The sequence below is a fragment of the Periplaneta americana genome, chromosome 12, assembly GCF_040183065.1.
Source record: "Periplaneta americana isolate PAMFEO1 chromosome 12, P.americana_PAMFEO1_priV1, whole genome shotgun sequence".
In the NCBI taxonomy this organism is placed as follows: Eukaryota; Metazoa; Arthropoda; class Insecta; order Blattodea; family Blattidae; genus Periplaneta; species Periplaneta americana.
Window position 1 is genome coordinate 41593652 of NC_091128.1, and position 27056 is coordinate 41620707.

The 27056-nt window shown below is 34.6% G+C and overlaps 1 protein-coding gene across 2 annotated transcripts in view; it reads right to left on the reverse strand.

Moving 5' to 3' along the window:
* Gnpat (dihydroxyacetone phosphate acyltransferase) overlaps window positions 1-26714 on the reverse strand; it is a 134567-nt gene extending 107853 nt beyond the window's left edge. Inside the window, exon 1 of one of the 2 annotated variants that reach the window (XM_069841141.1) lies at window positions 26415-26714. In XM_069841141.1, the coding sequence (XP_069697242.1) occupies window positions 26415-26448 (34 nt within the window). In that variant the 5' untranslated portion in view covers window positions 26449-26714. The remainder of the gene's footprint in view (window positions 1-26414) is intronic. The other variant, XM_069841143.1, reaches the window with a different exon arrangement.
* Between the last annotated feature and the right edge of the window lie 342 nt (window positions 26715-27056).

Here is a 27056-nt window from a genome sequence, read left to right on the forward strand (position 1 = left end):
AAAAACTACATATTAATGATAAGATATAGAGCCTACGGGTGAGTGGTAGCATTTGATTTGTAGATCAATTTACAATATGTTTATTTAAAAACTACATATTAATGATAAGATATAGAGCCTACAGGTGTGTGGTAGCATTTGATTTGTAGATCAATGTTACAATATGTTTATTTAAAAACTACATATTAATGATAAGATGTACAACCTATAGGTGTGTGGTAGCATTTGATTTGTAGATCAATGTTACAATATGTTTATTTAAAAACTACATATTAATGATAAGATATAGAGCCTACAGGTGTGTGGTAGCATTTGATTTGTAGATCAATTTACAATATGTTTATTTAAAAACTACATATTAATGATAAGATATAGAGCCTACGGGTGAGTGGTAGCATTTGATTTGTAGATCAATTTACAATATGTTTATTTAAAAACTACATATTAATGATAAGATATAGAGCCTACAGGTGTGTGGTAGCATTTGATTTGTAGATCAATGTTGCAATATGTTTATTTAAAAACTACATATTAATGATAAGATATAGGGCCTATAGATTGTGTGGTAGCATTTGATTTGTAGATCAATGTTGCAATATGTTTATTTAAAAACTACATATTAATGATAAGATATACAGCCTACATGTGTGTGGTAGCATTTGATTTGTAGATCAATGTTGCAATATGTTTATTTAAAAACTACATATTAATGATAAGATATAGAGCCTATAGGTGTGTGGTAGCATTTGATTTGTAGATCAGTGTTACAATATGTTTATTTAAAAACTACATATTAATGATAAGATATAGAGCCTATAGGTGTGTGGTAGCTTTTGATTTGTAGATCAATGTTACAATATGTTTATTTAAAAACTACATATTAATGATAATATATACAGCCTACAGGTGTGTGGTAGCATTTGATTTGTAGATCAATGTTACAATATGTTTATTTAAAAACTACATATTAATGATAAGATATAGAGCCTACGGGTGAGTGGTAGCATTTGATTTGTAGATCAATTTACAATATGTTTATTTAAAAACTACATATTAATGATAAGATATAGAGCCTACGGGTGAGTGGTAGCATTTGATTTGTAGATCAATTTACAATATGTTTATTTAAAAACTACATATTAATGATAAGATATAGAGCCTACAGGTGTGTGGTAGCATTTGATTTGTAGATCAATGTTACAATATGTTTATTTAAAAACTACATATTAATGATAAGATATACAGCCTACAGGTGTGTGGTAGCATTTGATTTGTAGATCAATGTTACAATATGTTTATTTAAAAACTACATATTAATGATAAGATGTACAGCCTACAGGTGTGTGGTAGCATTTGATTTGTAGATCAATGTTACAATATGTTTATTTAAAAACTATATATTAATGATAAGATATACAGCCTACAGGTGTGTGGTAGCATTTGATTTGTAGATCAATGTTACAATATGTTTATTTAAAAACTACATATTAATCATAAGACGTACAGCCTACAGGTGTGTGGTAGCATTTGATTTGTAGATCAATGTTACAATATGTTTATTTAAAAACTACATATTAATGATAAGATGTACAGCCTACAGGTGTGTGGTAGCATTTGATTTGTAGATCAATGTTACAATATGTTTATTTAAAAACTATATATTAATGATAAGATATACAGCCTACAGGTGTGTGGTAGCATTTGATTTGTAGATCAATGTTACAATATGTTTATTTAAAAACTACATATTAATCATAAGACGTACAGCCTACAGGTGTGTGGTAGCATTTGATTTGTAGATCAATGTTACAATATGTTTATTTAAAAACTACATATTAATGATAAGATGTACAACCTATAGGTGTGTGGTAGCATTTGATTTGTAGATCAATGTTACAATATGTTTATTTAAAAACTACATATTAATGATAAGATATAGAGCCTACAGGTGTGTGGTAGCATTTGATTTGTAGATCAATGTTACAATATGTTTATTTAAAAACTACATATTAATGATAAGATATAGAGCCTATAGGTGTGTGGTAGCATTTGATTTGTAGATCAATGTTACAATATGTTTATTTAAAAACTACATATTAATGATAAGATATAGAGCCTATAGGTGTGTGGTAGCATTTGATTTGTAGATCAATGTTGCAATATGTTTATTTAAAAACTACATATTAATGATAAGATATAGAGCCTATAGGTGTGTGGAAGTTTTTGATTTGTAGATCAATGTTACAATATGTTTATTTAAAAACTACATATTTATAATAACAATTGCAACTGTAGCTTACCGGAGTAAAAAAAATGAATAAACCTTTTATCAGCTTATGATATTTTGTACTTGACTGTACTCTTCTGCCAATATCCTGTTCAATGTTACCATTTCTGTTAAGTTTTACTTTCCAGATAAATAGAATGTTCTACTTCCTTCCTGAATATTTGTGTCTTCTGTTTTTTATTTCAACACACACTGTCTCTTGTTATTTTTATGAAAACGGTTTTAAAAAATAATTTTAAACCAAACTCTTTAGCATTTTCATTCCAACTTGTTAATCTATGTTCTGTTTGTTGGACATTTCTTCTCCAAATCAGAATGCCATCTGCACAGATAGGCCCACGCGTTTTCTAATCTGACATTCTTAGTGTACAGCCATTTCTCCTAAACCAGTGTTTGCTTGTATGTATCACTTATCTGCTTCTCTTAAGTTTATATTCGCAAGATTATCAAGGCATTAAAGTCCACCGCATTGGAGGAACAGTTAGCATGTGTGTCCGTGAAACGAGCGGGCTCGGGTTGTAATCCTGGTTGAGATTTTTTCGGGGGTTTTCCCTCAACCCATTAACAGCAAATGCTGGTTAACTTACGGCGCTGAACTCTGAACTCATTAAGTTGGAATTAATCATCTTCATTTCACTCAGACGCTAGATAACCATAGCAGTTGATTAAGTGTCGTAAAATAACTAATTAAAAAGTCAATACATACAACATTTGTGCATACTGGTAGGATGTTTAATTAAATTTCTTGGAAATTAATCGGTTGTATCTATTACGTTAATAATGTGAACTTCAATTATTATCTGTTTATTTATTGATTTTATGATTTTATGGAAAAACATGTAAAAATTACAATAACCTGTTCAATGACGTACGAGATGTGGTGGTTGGATTATGGTTAATATAATGACGAGAAAAAAATTGAATTCATGAAAATTATTAATAATCTCTCATGTTTTACACATTTCATAAAGGTACTACTTTTAGGTTTCGTCATAAGGGTAACATTCCCAAAGCCACCGGCATAGCTCAGGCAGTAACATGTTTGCCTGCTGATCCACGGTTACGCTCGGGCATGTGTGCGATTTCCACTTGGGTTGATTATCTGATTGGGTTTTTCCGAGATTTCCCAACTGTAAGGCGAATGTTACGTAATTCCTGATGAATTCTAGGCCTCATCTCGCTATCACCGATTCTATCGACGCTAGATAACCTATTAGTTGATACAGCGTTAAGTAACCAAATTAGAAGTCCAGTAACTATGTATTGTTTAAAAAATTTATATAACATTTCTGAAGACATTTCGTTGGATATTTCACATCCTTTAGATATTGGGATATTATAATAGTAAATATTCAATAAAATCGAAAATGTGTAACAGAGCTTGTCAATTGTAGTAACTTGCTTGTATTTCACTATGAATGTGTAACACGCCATAAATTGTCTAGTAATTGTGTGTCCTACAGAAGAAGCAGCACTCTATTGAAGTTTCCCACCTACACACAGAAACCACGAAATATTATTCAATATTCTCTTAAATTACAGACTCCTACACATGGTGAACATAACAAGAAAACTGCAGTCCCATTATGATATACACTCGACCTCCTTACAGAAAATAATCAGTCATTAAGGACATGGTGCGCTGTCAGCCAAACAGCTGAACTCCGACTTTCCACACTGGAGGCTCAGCTTCAAATCCTGGTCACTATAAATGAAATTTGTGGTGGATAAAGACTATGTTTGGCATTAGTCTTTCACGAAGTACTCCCGTTTCTCCTACAGATATTTTACTTTTGAGCCATTAATAATAATAATAATAATAATAATAATAATAATAATAATAATAATAATAATAATCAGAGACCGGGACTTTGGCAGAATGCCTTTTTAAATGTATTAAATCTATCTTCATTTTGAAAGTAAATCTGTACGAATTATACCTTTGTGATTGAAACGTCAAAGTTTTCTGTTGCCCTTTTCTGCCTTTTTTTAAATATAAATGCCTAATTTAGAAAATAAATGCTTTTTTGCCTTTATTTGATTATTCATCTATTATTTATTAATTTATTATTAAAAATTGCCTACAGCTATATTTTAATTTATTTCTATAACCGCTACAATGCAGTGGCGTATTTTGCGGGCTACCGGCGGTAGCCCAAGGAAATTACAAAAGAAAAAGTTTATAATATAACATAATGTAATAATTTTGTATTATTAGTTTTACCATAATAATTAAAATTAAAGTAATTGTTAGATATATTTTGTGTAATAATAGGGTCAGCGGTAGCCCAAACCCTTTAACCAGTATACGCCACTGCTACAATGAAAGTGACTTCACCGAATGTATATTATTGTCTTTCAGTCAGTTCATATTCTCTTTGCAACAATGAGTGCTGCCGTGCAAAAATGTATAACAGTAAGCGTTTTAATTATCGCTTGTGTTTAGTTGACAAGGCAACAATGAGTGCGGATCTAACGTTATTTTTCTTTTGCGACGTTGTAGCTAGCTAAATATTCCATATCGCAACATATCAGTACAACCAAACACAAAAATGTATTTTCCAAGGCTACTGGGAAGATTTCTTTGCTTCCAACAGTAATTGCAACATCACGTCGAAAATCTCAATTTGCATTCGACTTATGTAAAGCTTTCTTGCTGCCGAAATCCCTTTGTGCAAAGTGCAAGGTTTTGTAATTGCCTTTTATTGCGTATTTTAGCTATTTATAATGCCTTTTTTCCTGCCTATTTTAGCTATTTATGATGCCTTTTTGCCTGCCTATTTTAATGATTCACAATGCCTAAACTTCCCCTTTAAGGGTCCAGGCCAAATAGCAGGCTGCTGGCCTTACATCCACATGTCAAACAGACGTGGACAATCATCCAACCAGAATGGAGGTATCGTGTGTTAGCATGATGATCCCCATCAGCCATAATAGCCTTCGTAACTCGATTTCGCTACCTATCGTAGCTCCCTAAGTGAAATCACAATATTAGGTGGACACAGATCCCATACACTAGCCGAAATCTCGTGAGAAAATTTCTTCCCCCATGAGGAATCGAACCAGCGTGCATTCCGTAACGCGAGTCCTAGGCACGATGCTTAGACCACGACGCCATGGCATACGACCCATTAATCATCACTCTAGGAAAATAAAGGGAAAACTATCCCCAGGATATCACTATGGCTGGTCTGGCCACCAAGAGCGAATTCTACTCTCTCACAGGGAGCCATACGACTTCTCTTCAACCCCTTTCTTCCCCGCCGAACACCGCACTGCGTTGATGCTGAACGGATGAATGAGTTTGGATTCGCTCCCAGTGCCCAGCCCTGCACTACGACAATAGGAATTCGCCATAGTGATAACCAACATCCAAGAGCTTATTGCACGAAAGTGCAAAATTACAAATTTGAAGGAAGAGATCCTGTAGTACAAATTACACAGTAAAATGTGTTTCACAAAATATTCGGAAATATTTATGACTGTGACAATGATTTATAGAAGGTAGGCCATGAGTGATTTACACATAATTTTTCAAAAGTCATTGTTGAAGTTAATATCAATAATAAAATCAATAGACATTAATGCAAAACAGAAGGGAATGTCAACTACAACACTACAATTAAACATGTCCCTAGTAATAATACATATTTTGTAAATCACTCATACATCTCCTAGAATCTTCAAATCTATCAGTGTATTAATATGTACGCCTAATGTAAACTGATGTTTTCATATAGCTGTATATGTATCTCTATAATTTTAAATATCTTACATCAGTATACCTACGCAATAACTCATTCATAAAATGAATAATAAATGCAATACTGGTACCTATAACATTTAGTAGCAGTTCCAAGTTTCTCATTACTAATCCTAATCTATTAAACTCTACACTAAACTTTACAATTCAACATTAATTCTTTCTGGAAATGTACTTCTACGATGATCATATTGATAAACCTCAATTTCTTCATCGCCAAAAGAAAAAAAAACTTAGGTCTACTTTTTTTAACAGAAACACAGTCTCAACCAATTATAGGATCTAAAGTAATATAATTTTCAATTCAGCTGTTTATCCATATCAAAAGTAGAGTAAGAATTTGTTCCAAACTTTGTAAATTTGTAACATTCTAAATAAATGGCAATTGAATTTGTAGGAACATAGCCTAAACCTGTTATTTTCTTTTTCACTTACAAATTTACAATGTTATCTTTGTAAAACGCTGTTAATTTGTAACATTTTTTCTTCTGTAATTTGTACTTTCGTGAAAAGAAGCAAGGTCTCTGGATATGTTACTTGAACAATATTAAAGGCAAGGTCACGTAAGCCAAGGTTCGGCCAAGGTCGAAATCATTATTAATGTCATAAAATAGTCACAAGCACGAAAGTACTTAAACTTCATAAAATAAAGAAAACGAGTAAGAGCTTTAACGCACAGTAATTTTGATTATACACAGACTTTTTAAGCTACATTCAGTACATAAGCAGGCAAGGTTAATTTTTATTGAAGCATTAACAGTAGTCATTTTATAGGGCCTAGTACAACCTGAAATCGTTCTTTGCCTGCATCTAGCCATAACTGATATGTCCTCAATAAGTATAAATTTAAATGGATGAAGGGGAATTCGTCACAATTTTTTCATCAAGGAAAATTTTTCTCTTAATATGATCTTTCTGTTCCTCTAAAGCGGCGGTCGTCAGCACAGAGCACCCTGGAGCTAGCGTCCCTTACCTACGGAAAACACAGTGCACCATGGTGCACTCGTAGCTGCTAGCGGGTATGCTCTCTATCTCTTCCTGCTACACGACGGGGCACACGGGACGGCTCCGCTTACCCTTTGCACATTTCGGCAAGTGCTGACGACCACTGCTCTAAAGTGTACCGGTATTCACACACATCAATTTTTAATTTTTCTGTAATTAAAACATCACATGACAAGAGATTCAGAAAAAATTTCCTATTTCATCTAACTTTTTTTTGCTAACGTACTACATAACTTTTTTTTTGTCAAACAGATTCACTAAGCTTACTTCTCTCTCTTAATTCCAGTCTTGTAGACTGTGACCCTGTTGAGAATGGTGCTATCACGGAAATTTCCTGTGAACTACCCTTCTTATTATCTCCAAAGCTGTTTTAATTCCAGTCTTGTAGACTGTGATCCTGTTGAGAATGGTGCTATCACGGAAATTTCCTGTGAACTACCCTTCTTATTATCTCCAAAGCTGTTTTAATTCCAGTCTTGTAGACTGTGACCCTGTTGAGAATGGTGCTATCACGGAAATTTCCTGTGAACTACCCTTCTTATTATCTCCAAAGCTGTTTTAATTCCAGTCTTGTAGACTGTGACCCTGTTGAGAATGGTGCTATCACGGAAATTTCCTGTGAACTACTCTTCTTATTATCTCCAAAGTTGTTTTCACTAAGTAATGCAATATATAATAATTATTCTAATGTGTACTGTATTTAGTGCATGTTTGTCAACAACTCACAAACTTGTCTTTTACACCAAAGTGATACACAACATAGTTCATCTGAACATGAAGCATAAAGTGACTTAAAAGCACGCCAATTTTTCTTACAAGTATGATCCAGATGCGTTAGTCATCATTGGTAGAGTAATGGTTATCACTGGAGCCGAACTTCTCAGCTTCAAATCTACTCAAGGACGATGAATTTGTAAGGATTAATTAACTCCTGGAGCTCAGGTTTCCCAATAGCATCCCAACAAGTCTCCATCATCATCTGGGTGTAGAATAGACCAGACTTCTAAGGCGCACCCTGGACAACGACTCTGTTGATTAATTTGTCTACACAACTGGCTTCATATGGATGAATGACAAAACGTCGAGTACCCATCTATAGCAAAAAAAAAAAAAAAAAAAAAAAAAAAAAATTATTAAGATCGATAAACTCTACAATATGGCTTCCTTTCGAAGGAAAGTAAAGTTTGAGGGTCCATGTCGCAGATTTATGACATGTAAGAGAACATTGCTCTGAATGAGAGGGCACCAAGCAAAATTTGTTGATCAATTCTCAAATTTGGATGTAGCATAATGGGCCCATATCAGTGATGTAAGTGTGCACCTTCCATTTCCAATCCATACCATCCATTACAGGTGTTTTATTAAATAAGTAGAAATTCGTACGAGAATGCAGGGTTGGCTGTTCTTCACTCTCTGCTATATTCTTGAATGAATTCCTGCCTTTTTTTTGCACATCTTGATATTGTACCTTTTACAGAGCAAGTGGCATAGGGTGCAAAGACAATTTTCATTTGGCACATGGGATTACTTCCTTCTGCATATTCTGAGACAGAATCAGTGTACTGCAAGTCTAATCACTGTCTGGCATAGTTCTTGATTTGGTTATATCCAGTCCCTGTTTACCACAGCAACCATGCTGAAGAATTCAGGCCAACTTCCCTTTCTGCTCCATTTCTTGTAATATCTTCGTCTCATCCACTATGGATGGCAATAAGTTAGTACTGATATCTTATGACATGTCTTCTAAGAAGGATTTTCTAGTCAGTATATACACCAATCTTGAGACATCTAGGACATATTTCACATATCAGGTTTTTTCTTTTTTACTTTTTGTATCACTCTGAAGTCGTTTTTTGTTAATTTCTCCGAGGATCTATTTCATATGTTATTATTGGAGTGATTTTTGCTTTGAATAAAGTTATTGTAGTTCGTAGCAATACGTCTTTATGTCTTCAATGTTATATACTGCTTTGATTGTGGCTGCAGTGTTGTGTGATGTGTTTGTTGTCTGAAGTGCAATGTCCATGTATTTAAAGGAGTTTACTATTTCTGGGGGGTCTATTTCTATAGGGTATGAAACATTTTCTCCCTTTCTAAATATCATCTGCCTTACAAATGTGTTTTATTATGATACTGGAAGGCCACACATCACCTGGGGAGGGAATATGAAAATGGCACTACAGCATATGGTAACAACCAATAATACTGTACACTGGAAAGAATGTACAATTGGGTTCAAAAAGAATGGGCTGACACTTCGTAGCTTAAATGTAAAGTATTTAAGTCAGATTCACACGAGTAAACTCATTGCATTCCAAGGCACCTTTCTATGGCACCTGTTCTTTGATAGTGATCCATCTACAATGCAGCAAGTGCTACAAGCTGGTGTAGCGTAAAGGTAAGGTTTCTGATTTCAGAACCAGAGGTTGTAAGTTCACTTCCCGGCAGGGATGATTTTTTATTGTATTATTTTATATTTTTAATGACAAGTGTTAGTGGAATTTGTTAATAAACTTGGTTATGCAAGTCTTGCAAACATATTATAGCACATCATTCGGCACGACCTGGCCTGTATACAAAATTAATAGTTTATTTGCTTCCTCAAAAATCAGAAGCATATCAAATATAAATAAACAAAAATTATGAAAAAAAAAAAACATACTTACTTACTGGCTGGCTTTTAAGCAACCCGGAGTTTCATTGTCGCCCTCACATAAGCCTGCCATTGGTCCCTATCCTTAGCAAGATTAATCCAGTCTCTATCATCATATCCCACCTCCCTCAAATCCATTTTAATATTATCTTCCCACCTACGTCTCGGCCTCCCCAAAGGTCTTTTTCCTTCCGGCCTCCCAACTAACACTCTATATGCATTTCTGGATTCCCTCATACGTGCTACATGCCCTGTTCATCTCAAACGTCTGGATTTAATGTTCCTAATTATGTCAGGTGAAGAATACAATGCATGCAGTTCTGCGTTGTGTAACTTTCTCCAATCTCCTGTAACCTCATCCCTCTTAGCCCCAAATATTTTCCTAAGAACCTTATTCTCAAACACCCTTAATCTCTGTTCTCTCTCAAAGTGAGAGTCCAAGTTTCACAGCCATACAGAAAAAAAAACATATATAAACAAAAAAAAAAAAAAAAGATCTGTGGTAGGGACTACTATTTCGTCCACAAACCATCTGCATCAACAACTGCCCTCATTCTGCACAGCATGGAGTTCATAAGATTATGGAATAGGTCTATATCCATGGCCACCTCCTCCCACGCATCTAGTACTCTGTTCCACAATTTGTCTGCTCTTCGTATGAGTGGTTCTGCCCAATTAGAGTGTAGGATCCTTTTCAATCTAGAACAAACATTTTCAATCGGATTCATATCAGTTGAATTTGGAGACCATTCGAGCAGATCGACATTAGGCCTCCTCATAAACCATCTTTGAATGCGATTGGCGGTGTGTACCGGGTGGTTGTCCTACTAGAACATAAGTGTTCCATCTGGACACCATTCTCGGGCAGAAGGAAGCATTATTTACTTACTGGCTTTTAAGGAACCCGGAGGTTCATTGCCGCCCTCACATAAGACCGCCATTGGTCCCTGTCCTGAACAAGATTAATCCAGTCTCTATCATCATATCCCACCTCCCTCAAATCCATTTTAATATTATCTTCCCACCTACATCTCGGCCTCCCCAAAGGTCTTTTTCCCTCCGGCCTCCCAACTAACACTCTATATGCATTTCTGGATTCGCCCATATGTGCTACATGTCCTGCCCATCTCAAACGTCTGGATTTTATGTTCCTAATTATGTCAGGTGAAGAATACAATGCGTGCAGCTCTGCATTGTGTAACTTTCTCCATTCTCCTGTAACTTCATCCCTCTTAGCCCCAAATATTTTTCTAAGAGCCTTATTCTCAAACACCCTTAATCTCTGTTCCTCTCTCAAAGTGAAAGTCCAAGTTTCACAACCATACAGACTGTTTTATAAATTCTAACTTTCAGATTTTTTGACAGAAGACTAGATGACAAAAGCTTCTCAACCGAATAATAACACGTATTTCCCATGTTTATTCTGTGTTTAATTTCCTCCCGAGTGTCATTTATATTTGTTACTGTTGCTCCAAGATATCTGAATTTTTCCACCTTTTCGAAAGATAAATCTCCAATTTTTATAGTTCCATTTCGTACAATATTCTGGTCACGAGACATAATCATATACTTTGTCTTTTCGGGATTTACTTCCAACCCTATCGCTTTACTTGCTTCAACTAGAATTTCCGTGTTTTCCCTAATCGTTTGTGGATTTTCTCCTAGCATATTCACGTCATCAGCATAGACAAGAAGCTGATGTAACTCATTCAACTCCAAACCCTGTCTATTATTCCTAATGGCATATTCTAGAGCGAAGTTAAAAAGTAAAGGTGATAGTGCATCTCCCTGCTTTAGCCCACAGTGAATTGGAAAAGCATCAGATAGAACCTGGCTTATACGGACTCTGCTGTAAGTTTCACTAAGACACATTTTAATTAATCGAACTAGATTCTTGGGAATACCAAATTCAATAAGAATATTATATAAAACTTCTCTCTTAACCGAGTCATACGCCTTTTTGAAATCTATGAATAACTGATGTACTGTACTCTTATACTCCCATTTTTTCCTCCAATATCTGTTGAATACAAAAAATCTGATCAATAGTCGATCTATTACGCCTAAAACCACACTGATGATCCCCAATAATTTCATCTACATATGGAGTTAATCTTCTCAGAACGATATTCGACAAAATTTTGTATGACGTCAACAAAAGTGATATTCCTCGAAAGTTACTACAGTTAGTCTTGTCCCCCTTCTTAAAAATAGGTACAAATATGGACTCCTTCCATTGTTCTTATACAATTTCCTTTTCCCAAATTGCAAGTACAAGTTTATAAATTTCGCTAGATAATGCCCTTCCACCCTCTTGTATTAATTCTGCTGGAATTTGATCAATACCTGGAGACTTGTACTTTTTCAGATTTTCTATCACAATTTCGACTTCAGAAAGTGTGGGTTCCGGTATGAACGGCTCAGCAGTTTGTATTTGAATTTCATCCTGATCATTTCTATTTGGCCTATGTATATTTAGTAGTTGCCCAAAATAGTTTTTCCATCTGTTCAGGATTGAATGAGAGTCTGCAAGTAAGTCACCATTCTCATCCTTGATCACGTTTACCCTTGCCTGATATCCGTTTTTAAATTCCTCTATACCCTTATATAAATCTCGAATGTTTTTATTCTTACTATTTGTTTCTACCTCATTCAGTTTTTCCTTCAAGTAATCTCTCTTTTTATTCCTAAGTGTACGACTTGCTTCCCGTCTTTCATTGAAATAATTATCTCTATTCTCCACAATTGGATCCTGTAAGAGTTTCAATTTTGCCTGTTCCCTTCTATCTACTACAATGGAACAATCTTCATCAAACCATGGTTTCTTTTTCTTAGTTTCATTATAACCTATGCTCTGCTCAGCTGCAATTTTGATATTATCTCGGATATTGTCCCACACGCTATTAACATCAAACTCTTCCTCAGCTTCGTCAGCAGTTGCTAAAGCAGCAAACTATTTGAAATTTCAACCTGATAATGTTGCTTAGTTTCCTCGTCCTTTAATTTCAAAATATTGAATCTACTAATATTAGCTTGTTGCTCTACTCGCTTGGCTACTGAGTCTTTCTCTCAATTCTCCAATTACCAAATAATGGTCAGAATTACAGTCTGCCCCCCTGAAAGTTCGAATGTCTACTATACTAGTGTGCCTTCTTTTATCTACCAAGATGTGATCTATCTGGTTATGTGTCATTCCGTTTGGAGAAGTCCACGTATATTTATATATATCCTTATGGGGGAATGTTGTACTCTTGACAATTAAATTTTTTGATGTGGCAAATTTGACTAACCTAACTCCATTGTCATTACTACTTACGTGTAGGCTCTCTTTTCCAATTGTTGGTCTAAAAATATCCTCTCGTCCTACTTTAGCATTGAAATCCCCCAATAAAACTTTCATGTGATATCTAGGTAACTGATCAAAAGTGTGTTCCAATTCCTCATAGAAGCTATCCTTTATATGGTCGTCTTTCTCTTCTGTAGGGGCGTGAGCATTTATAACTACGATATCGCACCATCTACCCTTAAGTACTAAATACAACAACCTGTCACTGTAAATTCGACCTTTTTTACTGCCGATTTTATTCTTTTATGTACAAAGAATCCTGTTCCTAATTGGTGATTATCGTTTCCTTCCCCATAATACAGTAAGTAATCGCCTATTTGTGATATGCCATTCTCATCTAACCTAACCTCTTGTACTCCCATGAAGTCTATTCTATATCTAGCTAGTTCTTTTGCTACTAATGTTACCCCACCTGTTCTATAAAGACTAGTTACGTTCCATGTACCAAATCATATAACCTTTTTCCTTTGCTGTGGTCGTGCCGGAGAATCAGTCCCATTACGAAGCTTACTGTTAGGTTTCGTAACAAGCTGTTTTTTACGGTGATGGATTGTTAGCCCTTCGCCCAACCCCCAAGCTGGAGGACCACCCCTTATCGACTGTCCACGACTGCTTATTCAATATATTCAGAAGGAAGCATTACATTTGCCAAAATGTGTTCATATACTTCTGCTGTAAACTGACCATGGATTTATTCAAGAGGCCTTGCCCCAGTGTATGACATCCACTCCCAAAATACAATGCTCACGCAACTCGACCTGTGAAGTCGTCCCATGAAGCGTTCATCATACCAGCGGCCATCCATATGATACACACAGGCAGGACCACAAGTGCTACTGGAGACAACTAGCTCGTCGAAGAAAATGACATTTCTCCAGTCGAAGTCCTGCTGGATAGTACCATGAGCTAGACAGTCCATGACATGATCCATTTTCAAATGTTCTTTCGTCGCAATTCTATGAGACCTTATGCCATGCTCTCTAAAATGTCTCCTCACAGTTAGTGGGAGCCGGGAAAGTTGGACACCATCTTCAATTCAAAGGCACTTCGAAAAGGGTGGTTTTCAACTTCTCTGATTAAGATAGTGTTCTCTTCTTCTGTACAGATGTGCAGCCGACCAGGAATTGAACGATTCGAAATTTCATTGTTCTCAAGAAATAATTTTGCCCTCGTCTTAACAGTTGTCAAGGAACTCCAATCTCTCTTGCTGCGGTTGATGCAGAGTAACCTACGTGAACGAGAGCAATAAGTTGAGGCTGTTTCTGTCTGTCAGCTCTATCTGCCATACTGAAGGGTAATGACGAAACAGACTGTCAACAATGTCAAAGCTCCCTGTAAAGAATAGGCCTATAGGTAAACAAAAAAATACAGGAAGCTAAACTCCAATATGAACTGAAGAATGGTGAACAGTATCACTTCAGTATTGTCATTATTAAAACAAATAGAACTAAATTATATATTTACAGTGGTAACATGGTTTAATGTTGTTAAACATAATTTTAAAAGCTATAAATCAGATATATATGCAGATGGTAAATGGTGTTTATAAAAACTTATGGCAAATTTGTAATGTAAAAAAATAGGACTAACAGAGATTCGAACCTACTACATACAACCAATGTTATCTGGTTTAGACCCATGCTTACGCTACCTATGCTACAACGGCTCATACTTTCATCCAGCGCATTACGTAGCTTTCTCATTCATCTTCATTTCGATAAATTTTGTACCCCATTTCGATAGATTTAGTATTTATCAATTTTATTGCTATTTCAATCTTCAGAGGCCCAGGTGCAGCTAGAATCAACCCTTCGTCAGTAGCAGCTAGCTATAAAAAAATTGGTGAAGTGCTGTTCACATAAACAAATACATCAACAATTTTACCAATATAATGAGTAGGCCTACTATTTGTAAACTATGTACAATTTTACTAGTTCTAGAACACATGCAAACAGGAAAACTAATTTGTTTCAGGACTCACACATTTCTTGCATACCAAGTCAATCCTCCTATCTTTTAAAGCAGCAAATCTGTCGATGATGTCTTCATAAAATGTCTGAGTTTAACTGAGGGTGGACAGTATATCTCTATGCAAAGCTATGAGGCTAATGATGAAAGTCCCTCCTGTGATGTAGCATTCTGAGTGAAATTTTCAATATTTTGAAACAGAAGAGCTTCTTTCATGGGAGGAATTTTTTTAAAGTTATTTTATACAACTTCCCTATTTTCTTAGCACTTTTTAAAACAGAGAACAAATGGAACTGTAGGTCGTCAAGAATTTAAAACATATTTTTTATCCTCATATTTAAGTCTACAAAACGGCATTTCTAATATATTACAAACTGTGTCATTTTCGGAATACATATTTCGCACTCATTTATCAACATTTTCTATGTACTGGTACCTAAGTATTCGTATTTGTATAATAGCACTATAGTCATTAAACATATAATATACACTTAGATGTAGGATTAATACACTATATACACTTATCACTAGTATACTCTAAATACATTAAATAATACGTTAATATATATGTGCACAGTATTAAACTACATGTGTACATTCACGCATGCGTTAAACTTTCAAATACAAGAGTTGGAACAAAACTGGTGAGCTCATGAGAAGAAATAATACATGCCGCGGAAAACAACTTTTATACTTTGCGAAGGTTTGTGGGGTGCATTCCTGATAAAATAACACAGAGCCAGCGAATTTACCACTGCAAGAGTGGCTGCTTGGACACAGGGAATGAGAATACTATTCTCGAGTCAGGTAGTACATACTTTAACATTTCACAGCCCTTAACAATAGCCCCCGGCCTTGGAGATCAGCTTCAACCCTTCTCTATTATTAGTACCGTTACTCCAACTACAAGCCCGACAGTTCTCTGTAACTGAAAGACTCAGAAACGCACTTTACTCATACAATCTTTCTTTAGTGCATGACGTCATGTTACCATGGAAACCAAGTGCTGTATGACAATGGGAGCCCAAATAATTTCACCTCTACAGTATTGTAAGTTCTAATAGACACCGCTCGGCGCTCGTAACAGTTGACATTATTCTATTCGATTCAGCGGACATTTACTGGTACTATTTATACAAGAAAACACTGTTCATAACGACTGAAAAGAAAACTTCTTTTATTTTATAAATACGATACCAGTAATAACTGAAATTAATTATTAATAGGAGACAAAATTGTGTTTTCCACATAAACAGATGAAGTGGCACTTCACCTGAATAACCACCCCTGCCCTTCGTTTTATTTTATAACATATTTTACAACAAACTACAGCACATTTCCATGGTTTAATTGTGTCATCTTGTGAACTGGAGCTTCAAGGAATTGGGCATGCACACTGTTCTGTTTCTGGAACTTACACATTTGCGCAGGCTCATTCTTTTTGAACCTTACTGTACAATGGTTAATTATTAATTCAACACCAGCACAATGCGAGAAGAAAGTTATTTGAACTAGATGGAGAGATAAGATAAATGGAAAGGGCAGAAGTGATGAACTTTCCTATTTACCATAATCTATTTGTTAACATACTGAAACAAAGAAAAATATACCTTACAGTGAGTACATAAAACACAGTTCAAGTTAACACAAGAAGTTGAGATCTGGACACAAAGTTTTCCTAACTTTCAAAACATGGAAGTAACTGAAATAGTTTGTTACTCATCTTCAGCTAAAGCAGCTGGCAGAAAAAATAATTATGTTGATAGTTACTTGAGTTCATAATACCTTCTTGAAAGAAAAATGGTCCAATCACTTGGTTTTAAGCCAGCATACATTCACCAAATATTCATTTTAGGGCTACTGTGTATATGTTACCATAAATGTACGAAGACCGGTAAATGTTAGAATTTACCGGTATAACCTAACATTTACCGTTATAGTGCGGTAAAACCCCGAAATATCTTATTAAGATTCCTACATTTTGAACTTTTACCAAGAAATGTTGGTAAATCTCAGGATTTACCGATGCGAGCTGGTAAAAACTAGATCGAAGATTCCAGAAGGAAGAATCCTGCCTCCGTTGTGCAGCTTCAGACATGCAGGATCGATAAAGTGAAGCGGTTCCGAGAAGGTCTTGAAATGCAAGCGAAGAAAATGAAACACTTGTAACAAAATTCCAAAACTTTCAGTCAGACAGAATTTGAGAATCAAAGTATCGGATGTATATTGGGCAAAAATTTACGCAGTGGTAATAAATGTAATTGTATTCTTAATATTGTAGTTGTAATACCCTGGTAGAGGGGAAGAGAAGGCCTGATGGCCTTATCTCTACCAGGTTAAATAAATAAATAAGTAAATAAATAAATAAACAAAAAACAAACAAACAAATAAATAAATATTCAAGATGACGAGTTTTGTAAACTTGGTGCCAAAGTGAAGTCATTGTACACTAGGAACCAATTTACATTGTGCAAAGACAATTTTATCATCATCGAAGAAGTATGAAAAGAAGAAATTAGTGTACGGGAAGTGGTTGGCAAACTAACTTTCGTTAGAGAACAAGGGTTCAAGAAGTGTAATTGTTTAAAAAAGTGTTGAACAAAAAAATGTTTGTGTAAATCATCTTCCATGTTGTGTAATTCTAAACAGCCAATTTGTTGTAACAAGAATCAACATTCATAATGTTTGTTTTACTTTATTTGTGGACCTGGACTGTTTGAGGGAATATAAAGGCTTTGTTAATTTTTGTACGGAATACTAAACAGGCAGTGGTTAAAACTATATTATTTGCACTATTTTTAATATGGAATATTGTTTGTTATAATCACATTGGAATGTAAAAATATTTAAGTAACTTCAATTTAAAATAAATATAAATTATTTCAGTCATTGCTGAGGTATGTGCACTTATGTTTTTAAATATATCTTAAAACAACAATAAAAAGATGAATCGGAAATAGATATGTAAAAGTGCGAAGATGCGAAGAACGGCAAATCTTAGTAAAGATTTTTTTATTAAATTAATACGATTTTACCACAAGTGATCGGTAAATCCTAATATTTATCAACATCTCTTGGTAAAAGTTCAAAATGTATGTATCTAATAAGATATTTTGGGATTTTACCGCATCATAATGATAAATGTTAGGTTATACCGGTAAATTCTAAGATTTACCGATCTTCGTACATTTACAGTAACATATATAATCTGTAAAAGCATATGTGTTCTCAAATTCCCGTATTCTGGAACAGTGTTTGTTGAATTCTAAAGTCTGATAGAATATAGCTTCAACACTGGAAACAAATTTAAGCAAGACCTGATAATCTCCACTTATACATTCCAAAATATGAACAATAAAGTGCTTATACAGAATATAAAGGATTACAATCAAGCATAGTTTCTTGAACGACTTGCATTTTGTAAGCAATATAGCTACTTTCATTCTTTGTGCACTATCTTATGTACTGTTGATCTTGGTATATACAATTCCATACTTGCTCTTCATATAGATTTTCTTGTTCAGTACTGACAACCACCGAAATATCTGCTCTTCCGCGCATTTCTGATGCAATACATTATCTATGTCTAAAAACTACTCGTCACTATCTAAGCTAGTAGTTCCCAATTATCTGAGAATCCAGACGCCTATCTTTTTTTTTAATAAGCCATAAATCCCTAATTCTGAGAATTGTCATAGCCTATCTATAAGGTACCTACTTGAAACATTTAAGAAAATGTGGGATAGCCTAGTCTTGAATAAGTAAAAAAATGGCCATACAATGATGATGGAAACGCATACAGGTAATAAAGAAATACAAAATTCATTTTACTAACTTCTATTGGCAGCCGGGCAGCTCACAGCAGTTAGTAGAGCAACTAGCTATGAACTGGAAGGTCTTGATGTAAAATTTTCAGAATAGCTTCAAGGTTCACTCAGCTTATCAAACTGGGTGCCTGGTCTTTCCCAGTTGGAGCCTGTGCTAAAATTTCAGTGCTGAGGTCAAGAAAGCATGGTGCTCTACTTCCATGGCATGTATAGGGGATACTTTTTTTTTAACTTCTATTAGAATTGAACAAAGTATAACATATGGGACAAGTATATCTTCTTCCTGTGTAACAGATTGCGTAAAACAATCCACAAATTTTTCATTCTACGCTCTTATTTACCTGTTTATGTTCTGCGTACTGTGTACTTAGCTCTGTTTCAATCAATAATTCAGTATGGTGTATTAGGTTGGGGAGGAATGGCAAAATCGACTCTCCATCCTTTAAATTTGCTCCAAAAAAGAATTATCAAAATTTGTCTATATAAACCTTTTGATTACCCAACAAAATTAATTTTTCAGGAATTTGGTGTATCAAATCTAGAACAAATTTATAAACAAACATTGCTGATTTACTTCCATAAAAATCACAATAAATTTAAATTTGATCCTCATGAATACCACACAAGACAAAACTACAGTTTGTTTCTAAATACTCCCAAATGCCACACAACTGCTGGATTAAAACACAGCATGAATTTTGGACCCAAAATATATAATGCATTAATAGAGCTTACCCTGAGCTAAGTACACTTAACACACATAGATTTAAGAAAGAAATCAGATTAATTATTTAATTGTTTAAGCTAATTGAGTTAAAAATTGATACTCTAATATTCATGTACTTTTGTATTTTCTATTTGTATATAGACCCTATTATTACATGCTGCATGTATTTTACCATTTATTAATGTTATTGTGCCCAATTAACTCTCTTAATTTTGTGATTTATTTTGAATAACTGATTTGAACTGCACCCGAGCACGAGCTTTTGCTCTTTCGGGCTGCAATGCCTAATGTAGCTCAAGTGTAAAGTATTAAATAAATAAATAAATAAAAATAAATAAAAAATATGCAGTAGTTACTCAAAATCAGCCTAAATGTGATGGGGCAAAAAGCCTCATTTTGTACCTAACAATCCCTTTCACATCTGGTTCAGTACTTCCTACTTTTAGTCTCAAGCCCCAATCAACATCAAGCCAATTTCTATGCATGCTCTTCACATCGTCAGCCTACTGAAAGGCGACTGAATAATTCGTTGATATGTACACTGTATTTTCCGCTATATTTACGAACATTTCAACAAATTTTCTTTGCAGGTATCACCATACATCTATATGTTATAATTTGCAGGAAAAAAATTATGAATTGTTAATTATTTTGTGCTATTTATACTAAATTAATGGATGACGTTGATGACTTAATGTCTTTCTCCTGACAGTTAACACTTAGTGCATTTCACCTGACTATTTTAGGGAGTGGACAACTAATTCAACAGTTGCTGTTGACTCTCCTGTGTAAGGAAAATGGAATTGCCCAATATTTTAGTGTTACTTTTCCTACAGTTACTAACATTTTATCCCAATATAGAGTTTACGATGTGTTCAGAATTAAAAAAATTAGCTAATATATTGACATAATATTTTCGTATGTGGATGACATGGTTATTTTTGCAGGTAAAACTTGGGATGATACCTACTTTAATGCAAACAATGGCATTACATTGATTAAAAATTGGTTTGATTCCAACATACTTGTCTTAAATCATTCTAAAACTACGGTTGTACATTTTCGTTAACATCTGTTGGTTTGAAATCTCCTGATTCGCTCTTGTGTTTAAAAATTCATACATCCAATTGTTCTTCTAATAGTTGTAACTGTCCTATTCTAAATGAATCTCCTCAAGTTAAATATCTCGGAATAATAATCGACCAACATTTATGTTGGGATAAATATGTTCTTTTTCTGTGCAATAGATTAAGAAAAATTATTCACTATTTTGTCATCCTGCGAAATTACTTGACTGTCCATACTTTACGACTGATTTATCTCGCATTAGTACAAGCTATATTACAATACAGCATTATAGGATGGGGTAGTGCTTATAGTACCTTCCTCATGCCAATAACTCTGCTACAGAAAATAATAAAATAAACCTCTTGATTATCCTTCAGAGCTGCTGTATTCAGAATTTAAAGTATTTGATTTCCCTCAAATTTATAACAATGAATTACTGAATTTCATTCATAAAAACCGAAATATATTTAATTTATATTCACATAAATATAAAACCAAAAGATCAGACAACATATGCTTGACAGTTCCTAAATGTACCACAACTGTAGCATATAATCACAGTAGCAACTTCGATCCAAGGCTTTATAACATGATAATAGATAAATTCCCAAACATACAATTTGCTAATGCTACTTATTTTTAAAAATCTATTAAAAAATTGCTGTTAACAGAGAAAATCTGAAGTTCAATTTTTGTGATCTGTGTTTTTTCTTCTTTTTTTTTTTTCTTCTTCTATTATTTTTACTCTGTTATTCAATAAAATGTCTTAACATTAATATTATGTGGAATGCCCCCTGAGCACGAGTGTGTAACTTACTCTTTCTGGGGGTGCTAGAGAGTTCTTATATTGAAAAAAAAATCAATATGTATCTTTGTTCGGGCAATAAAGTATTATTATTATTATTATTATTATTATTATTATTATTATTATTATTATTATTATTTAAAAAATTGAAATTAAGATTGGTATTTTCCGGGCTAGAGGGCAGTGGTCTGTTGGTAATGCAACCAAATGTTTCATCCACCACTTCAGTGGACATCTTCAGTGGCGTGGTACACGTGAGCGGAGAGATCTGCTGTGTGTATCAAGGACAACTGGTACTGATACTGGTAGTATGTCAATATTTAAGATGTAGGAGGATTGTGGCTTCTTCTTATCACCGCGGTCCACACCAGTGGCTTCAGTGTTCTGATTGGCTGTCAATTGTCAGTGTGTGTGCTTCTCAAGGCCGGGTACCAAGCTTTGTTGACCTCGAGTCCTTCTTCGTTACGATTAAAGTTGTTTTTCTGTTACTGTATTTCAATAGCCTCCCGATGTAGCCTAGCATGAAAGTGTGGCGTACTGCTTAAAATGTCGGTGTCCTGGAACCTAATGTTGTGATCCCCATCTTTAAAAGCATGCTCAGCTACGGCTGACTTGTCCACATGACCTAGACGGCAACTCCTTCTATGCTCGGTGATTCAGATCTTGAAGCTACGCTGTTGTATCTATGTACACTGACCTACAGGAACACAGGATTCTATATATCCAGCTGATTAAAGTTGGTCACGTTTGTCCTTGGCCGACTGTAACCAGTTGTGAGTCTGCCTAGTAGGTGTGAAGATTGTCTCCATGTTGTACTGCTGTAGTAACTTGCTGATACGGTCTGTAACCTGTCTATAGTATGGGAGAAAAACCGTGCCTCTCTTGGTTTGGCCTTGTCTCAGATCGGGTAGTGTTTGCCCTTTTGGTTTTAAGGTTCTAAAATTTTTTTTAATCCCCCCTGTGGCCTCCAGTGTAGACATGAGATAGCCGATTTCTTGTTTTAGATATTGTGGATTGGAGAACCATTTGGCCAGGTTGAAGAGAGTTTTTATCATCGCCAGCTTCCGTCTGGGGTGGTGGTTTGAGTCGTTGTGTAAATATCTGTCAGTATGGGTGGGTTTGTGGCCGAGAGAACCATTCTCCTTCCTGTAGACCATCACATTAAGGAAGGGTAACTGACCATACTTCTCTGTCTCCATGTAGGCCTACTACACAAATGTGTTAATTGTTTGGAAAACAACTGAATGCTTTTATGTCGTCGTCATCATCATCATCATCATCATCATCATCATCATCATCATCATCATCATCCTGTCAAGTACTAGTCCCAAAAGAACTGTTACAGCCTGAAAAAGCGATTTTCTTGCTATCTTTTCATAGGTCAACCAAGTGACCGTTTCCCATTTCGACGATACTTCATTATTGCCTTAGGGATCCTGGATGAAACAATTCTTGAGACGTGTTCCTTCCAGTTTAACTGATATCTTGAGATATAATCCAGTATTGATGACACATTAAGTTCTTGAAGGATATCTTCATTTTTCTTTTGATTGTATTTAGTGTAGCCAGCTGTTAGGCGCATGAATCTCATCTCGCAAGCTGTTAGTCTGCTTTCATCTTTTGTCATTTGTCACAAAAATGTGAACATTTTCCAATCTATACTATTAATAAATCTGTAACCATAACTTTTCTGTTAATTTTCGCTTCTGCAAAAATAAATGGTGTCAACATGTATAATTAATCATCCTGAAACCAAAAATCGTTTTTTTTTTTTTCTGTCTGGATGTTTGTTACCTTTTCACGCGATAATGGCTGAACAGATTTATATGAAAATTGGAATATAAATTAAGTTCGTTCTAACTTAGATTTTAGGCTATACGGCATTTAAAATAGGTTATTTAAAAGGGAGGGGGGTTATATGGGGGCATGAATTAAATAAATCGAAATATCTCCCTTGTGAAAAATGTTAAATAACAAAAGTTTCTTTAAAAATGATTTCTGATAAGTTTTATTCCATGCAAAATTTTGATAGTACTGATATTTAATGAGATAAATGAGTTTTAAAATAACAATGCATTTTATTTTCGCCACCTAATGGTCTATAATGAAACGAAAACAAATGACTTCGTCTATAACAAATGGAAGCTATTCATTTAACATGTTTCTGTGTTTATATGAAGTAATCTCAGACGCTAATTAACCGAATTGTATAATTATTATTTCACCATTGGAAAGTGTAGTTTTTCTAGATGAACATAATGCTAATGTTATTACAGTAACTTCTAAGTGAATCGAGGACAGGTAATATTAAAATAGATTCTTATGCACAGAAAACTTGATAGGCTATTCTGTATATTATTTTTTCCTGTATTTCTTAAAATAATGTTTATGTGGGCCTACCATATATTCATTTCCATCTCAGAGAATTAACGAACAACGAGAGTGTATTGATTCAGTATGCAGTAATAATACGTTAGCGTAGCATTCCATTATTTTAACTATGCTCAATTAAATTGTGTTAAAATAGATAAAATGAATAAACTATGCAATAATGTATAAAGTCAATTCTATGCCATCATTTAAAGTTCAAGCACAGGCTTATCATCTAATTGGAAATCCTCTTCCAGCTGAGAGTAAGAGCCTTCAATTCTTTCAAGTATATTTCATTTCAGACGCTGATCAATTGTCTATTAGGTCTAATATAGTATCAATTTTTTTATTTTTTTAGTAGGTTACTTTACGACGCTGTAACAACATCTTTGGTTATTTAGCGTCTGAATGCGATGAAGGTGATAATGCCAGTGAAATGAGTCCAGATTCCAGCACCGATAGTTACCCAAATTTGCTCATATTGGGTTGAGGGAAAACCCTGGAAAAAAATCTCAACCAGGTAACGTGCCCTGACCGGGATAGTATCAATCTTAAAAGTAGAGTTGACTGGACAACTCGAGGAAGTATTGCATGACAATAAGTTAAATTCATAGTTTTAAATACAACTTTGAGAATGATTCAGAAGCAAAGGACTTACAACATACAAAAAGCTATTATTCACTAAGTAATTACAAACTATATTGAGATTTGTAAATATTTAATTCTAAGAAGTGCAACGAAGCACACAGGTATAGCTAGTTTGATAATAAATTAAGTAGCAAGAAAATGTTCGTGTGTTACACCATATAACATTTCATATTTTTCATATTATTATTTCTTTTTATTAAGAATTTGTATTTATATTTTGGAATGCTTATATTAAAAGACCATAATGTCTTTTTCAAGAACTATCAAGTACCAGTATTTTAATTAGGCCTATTTAGAAAGATACTCTTTCAGCTTTCCCAATAGCGGGACTGCCTCATTGGACAAAGCATAACACACAGAGTGAAAACAAAATTGAAATTAGACAGGAAAGATCACAAAAAAAAAAAAAAAAAAAAAAAAAAAAAAAAAAAAAAAAAAAAAAAAGGAAAATTAAGAACAGAAAAGATAACAGCATACATATTATAATAGGCCCAAAACAAACAAATTAGACATTCAAACAAAAATTCTTCCTTTTTAGGAAACAAAATACAGGTGGTATTTTAAAACAGCAAGTGTATCTCTGACAGCAGTAAGGGAAACATCATGAATGAAGTCGTTGTTCAGCTGTGAAGATCATAGTTAGTTACTTCGAAAATGTTATGTATGTCACTATGGAACGAATCACTATATTTCGAAGAGCGATCTGTGGCTGAATGATTTCAATCTGTAGCAATGAAGAATTCCAGTAGCGATATTATTGTATTCAATTCACATTTTTCCAACTGAAAGCGTTCAATTTTATTATTAACAAAGCATCAAATTAAGTGCCAATGTCACATAATTTTTCCTCTCAGATGAGAAAATGATTCAATTTATACTTAATTTCCTATTTCTTTAAATTTATCACAATCTGGTGAATTGCAGAAAACTAATCTTTTCACAAGGTACAGAGACTCAGGTTCAGTTTCCTTATCATGTTTCCCAGTGTGCACTTCTAATGAGAGAATCTGGCAACTCTGATGGAGGCATATAGGCCTACTAGTAATCGAAGAGTATAAGTTGAGGAGGAACGAGCGCTGAGTGACTTCCGCCGATTTTGGAACAGACACCGACGCACTTGAACTGCCAATATAAAAAAAAATCACTACCTTTTCAAGAGCGCCACACTCAATCGCTTTCACCTTTATCTTGACGAGGATAATAAAAGCCTAAACTAACCTAATCTGTCACTAAAATCCTAAACTAACCTAACATAACTTGTCACAGATTCAAAAGCCTTCTATTCTATCCTAACCTATCAATTTCGTATATGCAAAGCATAATAAAAGCCTAAACTAACCTCATCTAACCTGTCACTAAAATCCTTGCTTTCTTTTTGATTAAGAAAATCCTAGGCCTATAATAATGAACCATAATGACAGAAATTATTCTACACCAAACATTATCAGCACCCTAAAGTATACCCATATCCTACTTAGGCCTACTGCTTAATATTTACTGAGTTGAAAGAGAAGCTAATCTTCAGATTACGGATGAGGTTAGGTGACGTTTTAGTATATACATCAGCAACTCAAGTATTACTGTGGCAGAGCAGTAGTTTCGAAACAAAGAATGTGCAATTCAAAACCCACCGTTTAAGCTACTTAATGTAATGTTCATTTGCTGTAATTATCCAGGTTATGTTATACCTCTGATCGGAGTTATACTCTCCACAGTAATCATGTAGGCAAAGCTCATTATTGGGCACATTTTATTTTAAAGACAAATGAAACTAGGTCTATACAGTCCACGGTTTTTAAGTGTAGCTCGGAAAGGATTTATTTTGCACTTGCATTCTACCACGCCTTCTTTTGAGAGAATAATCTCGGTCCTGCATGAAATCCATGTAGTGCTATTTCGCTACATCCAGATTAATTAACATCATTCAAATATTCATTAATACTTTACCTTGCACGATCTGATTAACAGCACACTTAACCATCCACTTTCTTACAGCTTCTCAATTTCAATACAAAATTACCGGTAGCAGAAATCCCGTATGTTTATATTTCTTTGTAAATGTTCACTATTTAAAGAATCACTGTTAGTATGCATACTTTTCGGTCTTAATGACCTCGAGGAAGGACAACTTCCTTAAAATTCGTCTAATGTTCTTTTTGTTACATTACTACTGCACTTTTTTTTTTATTTGCCACAATCCACAACTCTCACTAGCACTAACCAGCCATTACTCCCCACTAGAGGTGGGGAAAAAATAACGTAACAGTTATTTTGGAACTGTTCCTTGTTTGGAACTGTTCCAAAAAGTAACAGCACCTTGGAACACTATGTTCCTAAATAACAGTGTTGCTTTGAGCTAGTATGAAATACTTGCGGTTACAAATACTCGTTTCACTTTGGAACTACATTATGACAACGCCTGTTCCACAGAACGGAACATGTTTGGTACTATTGAAAGCAGTGACGCCAACTTTTGGAAAACAGTGGGTGGGCTCAAACATTTGACGAGCCGTAAGTTAAATATATCTCACAACACGACGAGCCCATATAAGTTGGTGCTACTGTTTGAGCGCAGAATTAGGAATCCTT